General features: G+C 39.1%; 1 protein-coding gene across 3 annotated transcripts in view; it reads right to left on the minus strand.

Annotated features, from left to right (window-relative positions):
* Positions 1 to 16,480, minus strand: part of CDH12 (cadherin 12) — an 875,078-nt gene that overhangs the window by 9,192 nt on the left and 849,406 nt on the right. For 2 of the 3 annotated variants that reach the window (XR_012086709.2, XM_078391722.1), the window contains exons 11-14: positions 16,015 to 16,151; positions 11,236 to 11,357; positions 5,648 to 5,765; positions 132 to 383 (exon numbers count right to left, since the gene is read on the minus strand). Coding sequence is in view for 2 of the 3 variants with exons in the window: in XM_078391722.1 (XP_078247848.1) it covers positions 132 to 383; positions 5,648 to 5,765; positions 11,236 to 11,357; positions 16,015 to 16,151 (629 nt within the window). In the remaining variant the exon portion in view is untranslated. Of the gene's footprint in view, positions 1 to 63; positions 384 to 5,647; positions 5,766 to 11,235; positions 11,358 to 16,014; positions 16,152 to 16,480 lie in introns of those variants that run through there. The other variant, XM_078391723.1, reaches the window with a different exon arrangement.

Raw genomic sequence — 16,480 nt, forward strand, 5'->3', positions numbered from 1 at the left:
TTTGAAGTACTATTTTGGGCATATCCTCTACAAGCCTTCGTCAGATCATGTGATATCCCACCATTTCTTCTTTTTTGCCAAATATCTTGAGCAACCAAGATATAATGTATCTTTAAAGGAGGACTACTTACCTAGAAGTATAATAATACACAACAGGATTGCTATCAAGGCCCCTGTGCTGAGCCCCACTGGCAGGAAGATGGCTTCAACATTGCAAGACAGGATAGTACCATCTGAGTCACATCTGCAGACCCGAATTGTCATTGTGTTTGTACTGCTTTGTATGGGATAACTGCTATCTTCTATCACAACTGGAAGGAAATACAACTCTTGCTGCCGACGGCTGTAACCACTTCTCCTGGCCACAATCCCAGCTGTATTGTCTGAAAAACAGAACATTCCAAATAAGCAGCTGATTTCCTCTTTTGCTTCATGTGCTAGACATATTAAAAGTTATCTTGAGTCCTGAATAGTGGAGTGATAGTATCAAAAATAAGCAAATAAATAAAATAATGAAGTGATGGGAAGCTAATGCCTGGACACAGACATTCTAACACATGTGTATATGTCATTGAAAATAGCAGTTGCCTCATCTCCTTTCTCTGGCAACATCAAGTAATACAAAACCATCATCACATTTTCTTTTTGCAATAAGCTGGAGTGGGAAATTGTGTAACAAGCACTTTATTAATAGATGCCATGGTTAACCTGAGTCATTGTGGGTTTTTCAGGCTCTTTGGCTGTGTTCTGAAGGTTGTTTGTTCTTCCTAACGTTTCGCCAGTCTTTGTGGCCAACATCTTCAGAGTGCTGTCCTCTGAAGATGCTGGCCACAGAGACTGGTGAAACGTTAGGAAGAACAACCTTCAGAACACGGGCAAAGAGCCCAAAAAACCCACCACAACCATTAGATCCTGGCCGTGAAAGCCTTCGCGAATACACTAACCTAAGTCATTTTGTTGCTTCAGATGAAAGCAAGATGGTGCCTTTATCCCAATCCATACAGTGAAGCTAATCTGATTAACAGCTGAACCTTCATTCATATTGGCAAAGGGATAGTAGTGTTCTCTATCACACTTGAAGACAACAAGCTAGCTCAGGGAGCAAAGGGAAGACCACACAACACACATGGTCCTTGGATTCCATTCCTCACTTCTTAGCATGTACTGTGTGAGGCAAGTGCCATACCCAGCCACATGGAGGGACCAGCCTTATTAGATATTATGAGGTGGGGAGCTGCTGCCACTTTAAACCTCACATGAGCATTAACAGTGAATTTCTGTCCTATTTCAGAATGAGTGAGACAGTTCCCTTGTTCCATCATTACCAAAAGTGTCACATTCAAATCCCTCCTTCCCCAGGCAAATGTTAATTAGTATGGTTCTCAAGCCAGCTGAGTTTGACAGCAAACTTGTCAGAGAAGACAAAAGGACAAAGGAAAAAGACAAGAGGTATCACATTAGTAAGGGATGTTATATCTTCCCTAGCTCTGGTTTCTTGTTTTTCCTCAGGTTTGCTTGGATGCCCTTCAACTGCTGTGATTTTTCTTCTGTGCTCCAGCAGGATGGGAAATATGGCTTTCTTGTTCTGCCAGTTTCCTCTAGAGAAATCTTTAAAAAGGTAGGAAACTTTCCCGAATCCTAAATCTGTTCGGAACAAATGATTAAGAATAGTCCCACCAGAAATCAAACTAGACACTCAATAGCATTGATACATTTGCTAGCAATCTCTGGCTAAGGTGAGCCCAAGCCTCTGTGAACAGCGTTGTACCACTTCCCTCAGTAGGTGCTCAGTTATTGCAGTTTTCCACTGAATCAAAGCAAGCCGATGAGGAAAAAAAATTGATATAAAGATTAAAAGGATTAAGCAGGAAGGAAGATTAGAAACCAATTTGCTGGCAGGTCTGATTGGGATTGCCTGTGGTGCTCTCTTCTGCTTTATTATCTCTCTAGCGCTCTGTGGTTCACACAGCATCTCCCACATTACACAACACTCTCTATTGGATATATATTTTGCTTCTCTCTTTGAATGCTGCTGTGAAAGAATTGAGAGATGAAGTGACATATCCTGTTTTCTTGCAGATAGACTCCGTTCCCATTGGAATTATCAGTTGCCAAGTACTGAGTATTTGTATTTGAAGAGATTCATTTTAAGGATAAAACTCCTGAATAGATGCTATGGCATTATATGCGAACATACAGCCCCGCTAGTGTTGCATATTAGCATATGGTGCTTTATTTTAAGGTGAAAGACATGAGAGTTACCATTAGAGTTAGAAAAAGCTATTTGGATATGATATTAGATTTATAGCCTATTCCATGATAAAGTTTTGGTTGGAGCTTTTACAGCTTCACATGCTGCCTCTGGTGGGTGTGGCTGGGAGAGAACATCCTGGTCTGGATAACTTTGTCTATCCAGCACTAACCAATAATTCTTTTCCTCCACTGAATTCAAAGACAGCCCCACCTCTCTTCTGAGTTCATCTTTTCCTCTCTTGAGTCTGCTGGAAGCAGTAGCTTGATGTTGGTCTGTTCACCACTATAAGTAATGAAACATTTTTATTGTTTATCCTACTAATGTCTCAGAGTGAGGTATTGAGACTTTAAGTGCCAGTTAATGAGAAAGGGGTGGACTATCTAGGGAACTTGTAGCTATTCTTCTCTGTATTTCTGCTGTGTAGCAAAAGGAATTTTATCAAAAACTGAAACAGTTTCATGGTTGCTTTCCTTATCTTGTTCAATCTCACTGTTTTATCTATTAAATAGGATAGGAGGATCATACACTACCTTCACTGCCGCATCATCACTCTTCATGTGTGAAGATGAAACTTTAATATATCTATATTTATCTATATCTATATATCAGTGGATTGGGTATCTGGCTGTGGAGCCAGAAGTTAAGAGTTTAGTTCCCCACTGTGCCCCATTGACAGGGGCTGGACTTGATGATTTATAGGGTCCCTTCCATCTCAGCAGTTCTAAGATGATGATGTCTATATCTATCTTTATGACAAAATGAACTGGCAATGTATTGTTATACAGCATCCTACCATCAGGACTGTCTCAAGAGTTTGTTTACCAATTCAACTCAAGGTGGATATTACTCAATGTCAGGCAAGATCATTTAGCACACAGGTTTGGAAACCCCAGAAGACCTATTCCCATCTCTCAGAGGAAAAATTCTGTAACAACAAATTAAATAACTAACCATTTGCTGGATTCCATGACACCCAGAATGTGTTCCATGAGGTGACTGCCTCACTCTGCCTATTCCCAGGCCCTGATAAAAATCCTCTGTATGATATTCCTCTGTGTTTATAACTCCTCCTGACAGTACACATAGTAAATACAGGGCCTGGAAAGTTAGGTTTGAAAATTAACTTGTTCATGTCAACCATTAAAAACTGGATGATTAATTTGGTGCTGTTAAATTTAAAACTGAAATTGAACTAGCATTATTAATTTGATAATTATTTGTTCTGGAAAGAACAGTGGTATTTACAGGGCTCCTTCACCATTTATGGCTAATCCCTCCATTCAAAAAGCTCTTTGTACCCCTGTAAAACTGGTTTCCCCAATAATACACTTGTTTCTAGACATGCTACAATTCTCATAATACAGATATGGAATCCAACATGTCTGAAAACCATAAGGCTAGGGGAGATTGTCTGTCCTGCAACATGGGCTCTGTTGTTGCCACCTCCCTTAGGAAGAAAGAGGAAGAAAAGGAATGTATGTTAGAGAAACAATCGGATGTCTATTTGAGAATGAGGATTTGATTGATGTATAGATTGATGATATATATATGATTTAGTGACTTTGAAATCCTTCCTTTCACTCATGGGCTAAGAGTCTTTGGGTTTTTGTATATTTTGTACGGTGTATTTGAAACAGTCTGAAGACCTCTTCAATAAACGTTATATTCATATTCACTAATTTTTTAGACCACTTTCACATGGAATGAGCACACCATAGAAGAAATTAGTAGAACAGTACATGTTAAGAACCTCTTCAGCCCTCAGCACTGATATTTTCATTGTCCATTTACCAATTTATTACCATAGCCATAATATTTATGGCCCTGTCATGAACCTGCCCCATAGAGGCAAATTCCAGTCTCCCATGGACTTACTTAAGACATGTTTTTAGAAATTTGCATGTATAGCAAAAGACCCTCTGACCTCCAGTGGAAGATAAAGCTGGGATTATTTGCATGACCCCTTCTCTAAGTACAACTCTTTTTTACTGAATCTCTCTGAAGGCAAATGATGGTTAACACTAAGACAGCAGGCACCTCCCCTCTATTCAGTATTGCTAGTATGTGTATTTCGTGCACTGCAAGCTGAATAAAGGAAAAAAATTAGTGGTAACGAATTAAACCTTACACATTTCCAAATTCTAAGTAAATATCACTGATGCAGCTATGGTTAAGAAAGATGAGCAATTATCTATCAGTTAAGTGGTGGCTGTTTCAACAGGAGCAGTGCTCAGTTTATTTAGTTGTATTTCCTTCCCCTCTTCCCTTGTGGATTTCTCCATAATGCTACAGGAAGAATGTGAAAATTTGCAAGTCTTGATTTGGTTGCATTTATCCAAATTTCACTTGAATTCCCCCCCCCCCATTTCATACTGAGGGTTTTTTGTATGTTTGTTTGTTTGCAATTTAAACATTTTGCCTAATGTGCACACATATTTATGCATTTTACAGTATTTATGCATTATCACCAATGACTGAAGAATACTGACACACTCCCCCCCCCCCAATCTTACACATTTTCATCTTCTGAGTGATTGTATTTCCCTATACAAGCCTTCTCAGCTTTTTAGATCTTCTGGAAAGAGCCTTTTCTTGATTCCACCAGCTTCCTAAGCTCGTTTGGTGCGGACATGAAAGAGAATCTCTTTAGTAACTGCTCCCAGGCTTTGGAATGTTCAACCCTGTGATGCTAAATTGTCCCCCTCCGTCTTGTCCTTTCAGGCAGAGACCAGCTTTTAAGTAACAGGTAAGGGTCTCAGGAATGCTATATTTACTGAATTTACAGTTTTTTACATGTTTTTAACATTGTTTTTAATTGTGGCTTTAAGACTTATAAATGTTTAATTGTTTTTACTGTAAGTGCAGCAGCTGTTTATAGCATTCTTAAATCTGTGATTATTGTATAGTTATAATTGTTGTGAGCTGCTTTGGGTCTCCTATGGGAAAAAGGCAGCATATAAACAAACAAACAAACAAACAAACAAACAAACAAACAAACCCCATGTATTTTTAAAATGTGGGCACTTTATTTCTGAGAAATGACTTAGGAACTTCACAAATGTGTGTGTTTCAAGCTATGTTTTTTTCTCAAAACAAATCTAGGAAAATATGAAAACATTACTTTCGCTGAGAATGATAAATGCAGTGATTTCCCCCTATTTATATGCTAGAACCACAACTGTGAAATGCTACCATCTCTGCATCTACAAACTGGTGAACCCTAGGATTTCTTTGTCTAGAAAACACAACTGTCATCCATTTTACCTAACTCTGAAAAACTACACATATTGGAACACCTCACACATTGAGACAGAAAACTATAGCCATGACAGCAACAGAACAAAATAATTGGCAACCTCATTATCTGAAGCGGAAAGATAAAAACAGTCTTACTTCTGAAATCGTGGACTGTGAAATTTGGCTTTGTAGAAACCTCTGGTGAGAGTCGAAAGGAGAATCTTTGCCCTGCAGGTGACAGATCCTTGTCTGCTGCACCAACAATCTGTATTACCTAAAATCACAAAGGAGTACAATTCAATCACACATTCCTGACTGAACAGAAAAATCTTAATATGATCACCATGTAACAGAACAAAAGTAGACGTTAGTGTATTACAAAAACACATGGTGGACTACACTTCATGCCTACTGAGAATTTATTTTTGATTGTAAGAATGGAAAATTACATTGTAGTTTGTCTCTTTTATTTTGTGTTTTTTTTTGCTTGAGAAGAACAAGCAGGAAGTGGCACAGTCCCTTAGCTGTGGGTGTCTGTTTCTCTATTTGCAAAATCTTTTTCTTTTAAATCTCTGTTTGCAAAGTTTGGATAACTTTTAAGGACATCAGGTTCATGAAAGACTTGCAGAAAACTGGCTCATAAGCATATCTCCTAGATCTGCTAAGCTCTGAGTACAAAAGAAAAGAAAAAGAAACCAAAAACTAACACAAGCTGAGATCTTTGGAACTTTTGTAGCTATCAGATGTAGGAATTCTTGCTTCAGTTAATTGTGATAAGCATTTTGTGACCCAGTAGGTCCCAATGGCCAATAGTCAGGATTTCTAGGCACTTGAGAAGCCAAGTATGGGAGCCACTGCTCTAATCCTAGTTCAATGACCGAGGTAGTATGGAATATCCACAAACATCCAAATGTTTAGGTGTTGGCTAAAAAATACTAGCTACAGCTGATACTATGTTAGGTTAGCAGGAAGAAAGTATGTGACAAGGGAAACAGATGGCATTAGCAAAGTGTTGATGAACTATTTAGACTGTGTCCATATGAATGTTGAGTATGTTGAAATGAACAGTGCTCATCCGAAAAGTGGATCTGAATACTGCATTTTAATTGCATGAATCAGTAATGTGTCAAAGAATGAAGGATGAGTGGATTCAAACAAGTATTATAAGCATGCACACCTCTGAAATATTGAGATTCTCTACTTGTTCCAACATAAGTTATTCCTTGTTTCACCACTGGCTTACTAAATTATTTTCATTGCATCGCTAAGCCTTGTAAAGCAAATACATATTATTCCTAGAGGGTTTTGGGCCAGAAAAGGTCCAAGGTGCTGCTCTCGTTATAAATCTGAGTATTCTCATCCAGACTCAACAGTCTGCTCACAGATTGGGGAAAGCAATTTAAGCATTCATATATCACATTTACTTTTCCCCTCATACTCCACTTTGACAAGCCATAGTTGTACATGCAGATATTTTCATGAAATTCCCTGCCCCTCCCCTTCTCCTTTGTCCTCCTTCTTCAGAGGCTGCATGTCATAATGACCTCGCTTGACTTTGGGTTCTACAATTCTAAACACTGATGCTGTGTTACATCAAAACCAGTCTTCAAGGCTCTTCAGTTGAAAAATTGTTCTCCTTCCTGCTCTTCTTTTCCCATTTACAGTGGACCCTCTACTTACGGAATTAATCCATATTGGAACGGTGGCTGCAGGTCGAAAAATCTGTAGGTCGAGTCTCCATTGACCTACAATGCATTGAAAACCGATTAATTCCGTAACCGGCCATTTTTGTTCCATTTTGGGTTTTTTCTGGTCTGTAGGTCGATTCTCTGGCTGCAAGTCGAACCTAAATTTTGCAGCCAGAGAAGTCTGTAACTCGAAAAGTCTGTAAGTCGAGCTGTCTGTAAGTCGAGGGCCCACTGTATTTCACCTTTGATGATCAGCTGAAAAAAAATCTGTAATGATCATTTCTAATTGTCTGGTCAAAGTGTTCTACTACTACTAATTCTACTAACTGTGTGACTGAAGTATTTTACTGCATATTTTGCATTTTATGATTTCTCCATCTCTATTTATTTGCTTTGGTATTTTTTCACTGGAAATCTCCTTATCCAAGAAATTCTTAACATCCTAAGAAGAAAATCACTTTTCAATTTAATCTGTCTTTTTTATATATATTCTATCCTGTGTCCACAATTCTATACCATGTAGTACAGCTGAGAATAAATAGCACCACACAATGCACAATTTCAACACCAACATTTTTGTTGCATATTATATCCTTCCTGTGAAGAAAATAGTCCCAGGACATTTCTATTCTGACTTTTATAACATAATGACTATGATCTCATTTTTCATTCAACAACTTTGAAGATATCAACATGCTCAGCATCTTTATTTTGGATCGTTAACATTTCCTAATGCTTTCTTTTTTTGCCATATAAGTTGATGGCTGCCACTGAAAAATGTTGCACCCCAGTTTAGGGCTACAGCTGTGTGGGACAAATTCTGTACACCAATGCCTCTGACATTGGGTGAACTGGCCTTCCATGATGGTTGCCTCAGTGTGATGAACAACAGGTAGTTGTATATACATGGAACTCTGGATCCTTACTCTTGCTGTTACTACCATGACTGCTACTACACCACACACACATTTCCCACTGTCTCTTTAAGATCAAAGTTTGATAAAGTTGCTTTGTTGGACTGCAACTCCCCAAAGTATGCAACCAATGACCATACTGACTGTATGATTCCAAGAATTATAATTTTAAAAGCGTTTTCCCCAAACTCTGCTCATAATAATAATTAGCTTTTCCTTAACCTTGTACATATTTAAAAAATGGAATGGCCATGTCCTGGTCCTCATTTGAGCACACAAAAATCAGGAAGATGAAACCACCATAGCTTATTGAAATGAATCTCTGAGCTAGCCAAGACTTTCCTCTATACAAAGAAGCCATCCAAAGCAGCCAATCTGGAGGTGCCAGCACCTGCTTAGAACATAGCTAGGACTCATGGTGCTAAGTCCACTAAATGGCAGCCATCATCTCATTGTGTGGCTTCCCTGGGGTCATCCACTCAAAGCAGCATGGTGGAATATCCAGAACAGATAAAAAGAAGTTGTTCTTAGCCTTCACTTCAGTTGTGGAATTTACTATCACAAGGTGTTACTTTGCCAACCTGGATGGTTAGAAAAGAGCACTTTGTAGATTTATGTATGTTATAGCAATCAATGGCTACTAACTAAGATGGCTGTATATTTCCTCTAGCACCAGAGGCAGTGCACCTTTGTTGACAGGAAGTGTGGGACAGAAGGAGCCCATCACATTCATAGACTGTTTGTGGATCTCCTCAGAAACAACTGACTGGCCAGTGTTGATATGAATACTGGACCAAATAGGACTTTGGTCCAATCCACCACAGCTCTTCTTATGTTCTCATATTCTTGTTCCATCAGTTTTAAGTGAAGGCCAAGTAGCAAGAGTGGTAGTGTCTCAGTTTAGTTTACTTCCTCTCTATCCCTGTTCCTGTGACAGAGCCGAGAAGGAGTGACAAAAACATCAGCCTCTATTACCACTTGTGTGCAGGATTGCCCCTATTCCCTTGCAGCAGTGGATGGTTTTATGATTTCAGACCTTTGATGTGTCATATCTGTACATTACGACTCTTACAAAAACAAAAGCCATAATGTGGAAAAAGGTTGTATAAGCAGTTAAGACTGGCAATTATTTAAAACACGTTTCTGCCTATGTAGAGGAGATCAAGAAAATGTTTCTATTCTAGGGGTGTAGTAATTCAAGCAAGAGAACTGTTGAGGCTGCAAGATTCATGTCCTTTGGGCAACAGCTTTGAATGAGGTATGGGGGAAAATGTTATGGGCTGGGGCCTGGGAACTCTCTGATTCAACAAAACTGTATTATAGAGTGTAACAGGTCAGATTTTGTTGCTGTTGCTACTGCTGAATAGCACCTGGAAAAAAAGAGTTTAGGGGAACTTTAAATGAGGGGTGGGGGAATGTACTATACACAGTAGTGAGGGTTAGCAGAATTTACTCCTGTAATATATTTTGTGTTTATATTTCTGTCTGTGAACATTTCTCCCACCCTGGCAAGGATATTGCTTTCTTTTATGAGTTTTGCTCCTCTGTAAGGAACTTGCAATCATCCTGCCTAACGTGAGTGGGAAATCCCTAGAGGCCAACTATATGGTGGCTGAATACATCTTTCATAGAGTCACAGTTAATTTGCAGAACAGTCAGTTCACTGTTCACTGAGCTATCTACGAAGCAAGAAATATGGTTACCTAAAACAAGCCTGCATGGCTTTTCATCAGCCAACATACATGCAGCAAATTGCCATGAGTTTAAAAAGTTATTTTTCAAAGGTAATTACTTACAGTTATAGTTCTAATCCTTCATCAGAGATTGAAAAGTAATTTGTTGCAGTTAAAATCCCAATCATTTTCCAGAGCTTAAACTATTAATTAGAGTTGAGGGTTTCTGCATATGAATATCCCTGCACAGCTGGACGTAACCAGGGTCTGGCCTCCTGGGACTGAACCGTCCACTGATGCGTCCGCTGCCACCGTCAGCTCTGCTGTCCCTTCCCACCACTCTGGAGCTCGTGGTTGACTCTCCACTCCTGGCAGAAGAAGGGAAGACAAGCCTCCCTGCCAGGATGACAAGTGGACAGCTGACCGCAAGCTCCGGAGCAATTGGAAGGGGAAATGGAGTCGGCGGTGACAGGGGACACATGAGTTGATGGTCTGGCCCTCTGGGGGTTGGCCCCTTGTTATGTCCAGCTGTGCGGTATACGAATACCCCCATCTCTACTGTTAATATTCCCTATTCCAACACAGATGCACTCTTCTTTATTTCTACATTTTTATTTCCCCTCCCCCACCTTGGGTTTTTGACTGATATTACCAACCCTCCTCCTTTCTTGTTTCACTCTTGCCTGGTTATCTGTTTTCTGTCTCCTGTTGGAATGTTTATAATAGAACTTAACACCAAACATAGATCATAAATTACTGCATGTATGATGTAATCACACACCAAGGATTCTTAAAGCCAATGGATGTTTTGAATTTTTTACTTGTGATTTCTGTATTTCATTCTGCATTTCATTTTTCCCCATATGTCTGAAGAAAGGGACATGATACATGAAAGTTCACATTAAAATACAATAGTCTTTAAGGTGCCACATGTTTTTATTTTGTTTTGTTTTGTCTTGCTTCTTTGGATTTTGCCTGATGAGCCTACGAAATAGTGGCAGAAAGCCTGTTATTTAGTGCAGTAAGTCACAAGTAAAATAGGAACTTAGAGATGAATTGACTCGCCAACTCCCCACTGATTCAGTGGGCCTATACTAGTAAAATGTACTAAGCTAAGGAACAGGATTTCATCCTATGTTTCCAAAGTAATTAGTTATAATTCCAGTTCTTTGATACTGCAGCTGTGATTTTAAAAGCAATTTGTGATTTTAAAAGCAATTTCCCATCCCAGAAAAACAACAATGAAACTCATTTAAGTTACTTTGAAAAATCCAGATGGTTCTCTTTAAATAATATGAGGCATGACACAAACCAGGACTTGAGGACCATGTTTCCCAGATCCAGAGAGAAGGCCATCCTTCAAATGTTCAAGAAGCCATATAAATGAGATTCTTAAACTAGCTTTCCTTGTTTCTTACCTTACTGTGCATGACTGAAAAAACATTTAGCATTTAGAAGAATAAGTATACCTGTCCTGGTCTTGCACTCTCACACACATAGGACTCATAGGGCACTGCAATTTCAGGAGGAAATTCATTGACGTCTAAGACATTTATGATGACATTGACCTTGCTGGTTAATAGTGGATTGCCTGTTACAGAAAAAAAAAGTTAAGAGATACTGGTAACACCTTGAGCAACATTATCTGGCATAGATGACTGAAAGATCTAACTACCTATCTTTCTTGACATGTCTTTTTATATTAGTAAAACACTTAAAGTGAGAGAAGGAATTATGTTATAATGATGCAAAACAGGAGTGAGCAACTTGTAGACTTCCGGGTGTTGCTAAAACGCAGCTTCCTTCAGCCCTCTCCACTGCTATACCAGGTTTGGCTGATGAGAATTTCAGTTCAACAACATCCAGAATTCTGCCCCATAGATTGCTCAACTCTGATGTCAAGGGGGCAGAACACAGAGATATATAATTTAGGTATACAGCTGCATAAGGGCTTCTTTAGGTATAGCATAAGGCCTGAACTGCAGTAAGCTGGACATTGAAAAACAGTTGCAATATGTAAGTTAATTTGTGCGCGCGCGCGCACGCACACACACGCTGGTTTCTATTGATCAGTCTTGATGCCCAGCTACCAACATAAACCAGTACTCTTCATATTTGTCTCATTTTCACTGAGCTAATAAACAGGGAACTGTTTTTTTCTTTTACTGCAGCTTCCAGAATTCCATAGGTAGAAGTCTTGACGTTCCAGCCCAAAGAAGCACATGTATGCACCCTTACATTTTGTTGGCTGCAGAGCTGTTTTGAGGCTTGGTTTCTGGACAAAATGGGAAGCTGTTGTGGTGCTTTCTGGGGTTCTTAGTGTTTTGGCAATGACCAAAACTCTATGGAGACTAAAAGGCAGTGATACTATTATTGCTAAGGAACACCATGACTACTTCCTTTTTTGTCCATTAACAACTGGAAGCAAGGCCTGAAGAAGGTATGAAGGCTTTGGGGGGCAGGCCCAGCTGCAGGCGAGTGAACTGTAGGTGTTTGAATTTATCTGTAAGTGTGGGTCTGTGGGCTGGAACCCCCAGAACTCTGACTGGGAAATTTGTTGGAGAATTTTGGTAGTTGGAGTCAACAGACGAAAAAAGGAAGAGGAAGAGGAGGAAAGGTTACATCACTTAACTCTCCCTGAGCTACATTATTCCAGCCCACAAGCTGGAAGGAATTCGAAAGAATGAATCATCCATACCAAAAATATATATTTTTAAAAACCCATTTACATAGAAAATCAGTATTTCGGAAGTAATTGTGGATAATATCCCCGATCCTGAAACCAAGGTTTGCCATATAGGCAGATTTTTAGATTGTTTTTAAAATGAGAGCCCACTTCTACTGTTAAAAGTGCTACAACTCAGACATCAGTGTATTACCTCCATTAGAGTAAAACCTACATTACTGTGATACAGAACAATACAGTCCTGCCCCGCTTTACGATGGCCCCGCATTACGACAAAACTGCATTACGACATTTTTGCAATTGCTTTTGTGATCGCAAAATGATGGTTTGAATAGGCTTTTTTTGCTTTGCGATGATCAGTTCCCTGCTTCGGGAACTGATTCTTCGCAAAACGACGATTTCCCTACAGCTGATCAGCGGTTTCAAAATGGCCACCAGGTAAATAAAATGGCTCCCCGCTGTTTTCTGGGATGGATTCCTCGCAAGACAGCCACTGAAAATGGCCGCCCTATAGAGGATCTTTGCTGGACGGTGAGTTTTTATCCCATTGGAACACATTAAAGGGGTTTTAATGCATTTCAATGGTTTTTTTATTTTCGCATTACGACGTTTTCATTCTACAGCGATTTCGCTGGAACGAATTAACATCGTAATGCGAGGCACTACTGTATATAAAAGGGGAACAAAGTCCATATTAAAAGTTCAAAGGGTTGATCTGGCTACTTAGAAATCATAAATGGATGAGCTTCTGAGTCCCACAATATTCATCATCAGATTGGGCACTGCAAAGTAGGAATGTAAATCTTTGCTTATTTCATTGAATGAAAAACTTCAAATATTTTCTCTCCACTGGATGATATGATTAGTTTTTGTGCATTTTTTACATCTGGCCTTTCTTGGGTAAAATTTTGCAAAGCACTTTTTTTCTGCACCAAAATGATGTATTTTTCATCCAAACCACTGTATTCTGTAGAAAACGCAAGACATAGTACAATATTTTAGGTGCAAAAAAGCGATGGCTTTTGCTTGTGCTGCTTCTATTGAGGAAGGTGCTGATCTTTTTGCTCTCATGCAGGAACAAAAAAAAAAATCTCAGCGTAGTGGACAATTAAAGTGTCAAGATACCCTTTTTAAAACTGAGGACAAGCAAAGCTTTGAATATTCATTAGATCTTTGCTGCAAAACATATGGAGGAAAGTGACATAAAAGTCTTGCTTCTTCTATGAACCCTGTAGAATAAACCATAAAATATAGAGAACTTTGGATGGAACATTCCATTCTAAGCCTAAAAACAGAATGGCCTGTCCTTGGGATAGTTTTCATGTTAAAGGTATAAAAGAGAATACTTCGATTCATATAATAGGAATTGAATGAGACAGAATCAGCCAGACCTTGTCAAAGAAAGACTAACCTTTCGTGTATGGCGTGATTTCTATTATACATTCCCTGTCATTGTCTTTATCAGCATAAGCTGCACAGCATTTAAGCTGGTAGAAGAAAACCAGTGTGATCTTTTGAGACTGAACAGGATCTCAGATCATTCCTAGTAAAGATTATTTACTTTGAGAGAAGCAGTGAGATAAGCGTCATCATTGATTTTAAATGTTGCCCTGTCTCAAAAGCCGCAGATGCTCTTTGGAAAACATCTGTCAGAGTCCCCAAGGAATAAGACAGGCACAGCTGATCCTATAGACACCTGCTCTTAACCTTCAACTCATCCTCTGTGCTAAGTGGCAAAGTCCAACTTCACTTCTGCTTTCTGAGAACTGACAGGAGGCCACCTGGTGGGGTTATTTATAACTGGAAATAGGAGGACACTTCTATAGTTTGTCCATCCTTCATAATAAGCATCCAGAGTCACTTAACCGACTATGATGGGGAAGAGTTGGAAAACTAATTTAAATGGGAAAAAAAATCCCACCCACCTTGTTTTCAGTTAACTATAATGCAAAATAAACTAATAAAATAATGTTGATATTTTACTTTTAACCTGTTATTTCTAAGTTCTAACTCAAGTAATACTATGTTTGTCCACCCGCCAAAGGTACTCTGAAGATAGCAGTTGAGCTGAGAACACGAAGCCTAAAGGACGTGATGGATAATACTGTATCTGCCAATCAGAAGTCCTGTTCTTCTGATCTTTCCACTACATTTCTACCCAGAATATGCAGAGCTATGCAAACATTTGCCAGAAATTTGTCATCCATTAACAAGTAGGAGGGATGTAGAATTTAAAAAAAAACCAGAAATGTAACATTCTCATAACAGTATATGGTAAAGTCAAGCGGGAGCAATGGCTGGAACCCTGCTGTGCAGCTTCTCCAACACAACTCTGATGGCATCATCAGCAAATCATCAATATAAAAGGCTTCCTTCAGCAGTTTCAGATTGCACACAACTTCATTGCAGATTTGTTTGTTTTTTTGTTTGTTTTCCATGGGGACCCAAGGTGGCTCACATCAACTAAAGCTGTACAAGTAATAACTTAAAATATTAAATAATCTATGAAAAAAATATTAAACATTTATCAAGATTAAAAAATAATTATAAAAACAGTCAAAATATCTAAATTTCATAAATGGAACATTCCTTAGAAAAGGAAGGTCTTTGCATGACAAGAGAAGGACAAGAGGGAGGGGGCAACCTAGCTTCTCAGACCGGTGCATTCAAAAGCTTGGTAGCAGCCACTGAGAAGGTCTTTTCTTATGTCCTTACTAAATAAGCTTGGAAAGGTGATGGAACCAAGAGAGGAGCCTCTCCAGAAGATCTTAAAAGCCGAGAAGGGCCCTACGGGGTGACACGGTCCTTCAAATAGCCTGGACCCAAGCAGTGTAGGGCTTTACAGGTAGTAACCAGCACTTTGAATTGGGCCTGGAAACAGACTGGCAGCCAGTGAAGCTGTTGCGGTAAGGGAGTTGCATGCTCCTTGTAACCAGTGCCAGTCAGCGGTCCAGCTGCGGCATTTAAAACCACCTGAAGTTTCTAAACATTCTTCAAAGCAGCCTCACAAAGAGCATGTTGCAGCAATCCAACAAGACGTAACAAAAGGCAACTGTCACATCCAGAATGGTAAGAGTCATACACATTCCTGTACCACCTTTAATCACTGATCATTTGCCTTTAATCAGAGGCTATTTGCAAGTGATGGTGACATCATCCCTGGTGTGTATGCAGAGAAGTGCAACAGGATTTCAGTGACTGTATCTGAATAAATCATGCCCTTGTTTCTTTCTTGTCCATATATTCTGAAGTGATATGCATATATTTTCTCTTGCCAAATCAGTTTTTAGGGGTGTCAACATTTGGCATTACGCCTGGGCATATGAGGTCAATCACTAACTTAAAATATACTGGCAAAAATGAGTAAAATAAGCCCTCAGAATTTGTATGAATTGCTCCACTGTTGCAGGTCAATCACTTTGGGATGTGGAAAATTATAAATCAAGGAATTTTACAACAAAAGTGGCCAACATCAATTTCATATAAAGTGAACAAGCATGGTTGTCAAGAGAATTCTGGGAACTGCTTCCATAATGGGTGATTCCTTTTCTGTTATACTTACTGACTTTACTTGCAATTATTGAAAAATTGTACTGTGCAGTGGTCTCTCTGTCCAGTAATTCATTTGTGGCAATAGTTCCTTCCATTCCATCTATTGTAAAGTAACTGTCCACATCGCTCTTCCAGTCTATGAAGTACCTGCAGATGCCAGGAAGTAGGAGAGAGAAAAACAAGATATAAATTGGCAGCACCTAGTTTTTTATGAAGATATCAGCTAGTGCAACCTAATGAGTTGTGCTATTCCGATTTGATGAGTTATTTGCTTGTTTTATAATAAGGATACTGTCAGTGCCTTTGTGTTAAAGGCTAAATGGGGAGCAATGAAAGACGGAGGAAGTCAGCACAGAATATGTAAACATCTTTGACTTTATTTATGAAAGAGTGGTTCAAAATGTTGTCTCGGGTGCAATTCTACATTTGTCTCTTTCCTTAAACACCATCAAAGTTTGAACAACATGTACATATCT

Source organism: Pogona vitticeps, chromosome 4 (assembly GCF_051106095.1).
Source record: "Pogona vitticeps strain Pit_001003342236 chromosome 4, PviZW2.1, whole genome shotgun sequence".
NCBI classification, from domain to species: domain Eukaryota; kingdom Metazoa; phylum Chordata; class Lepidosauria; order Squamata; family Agamidae; genus Pogona; species Pogona vitticeps.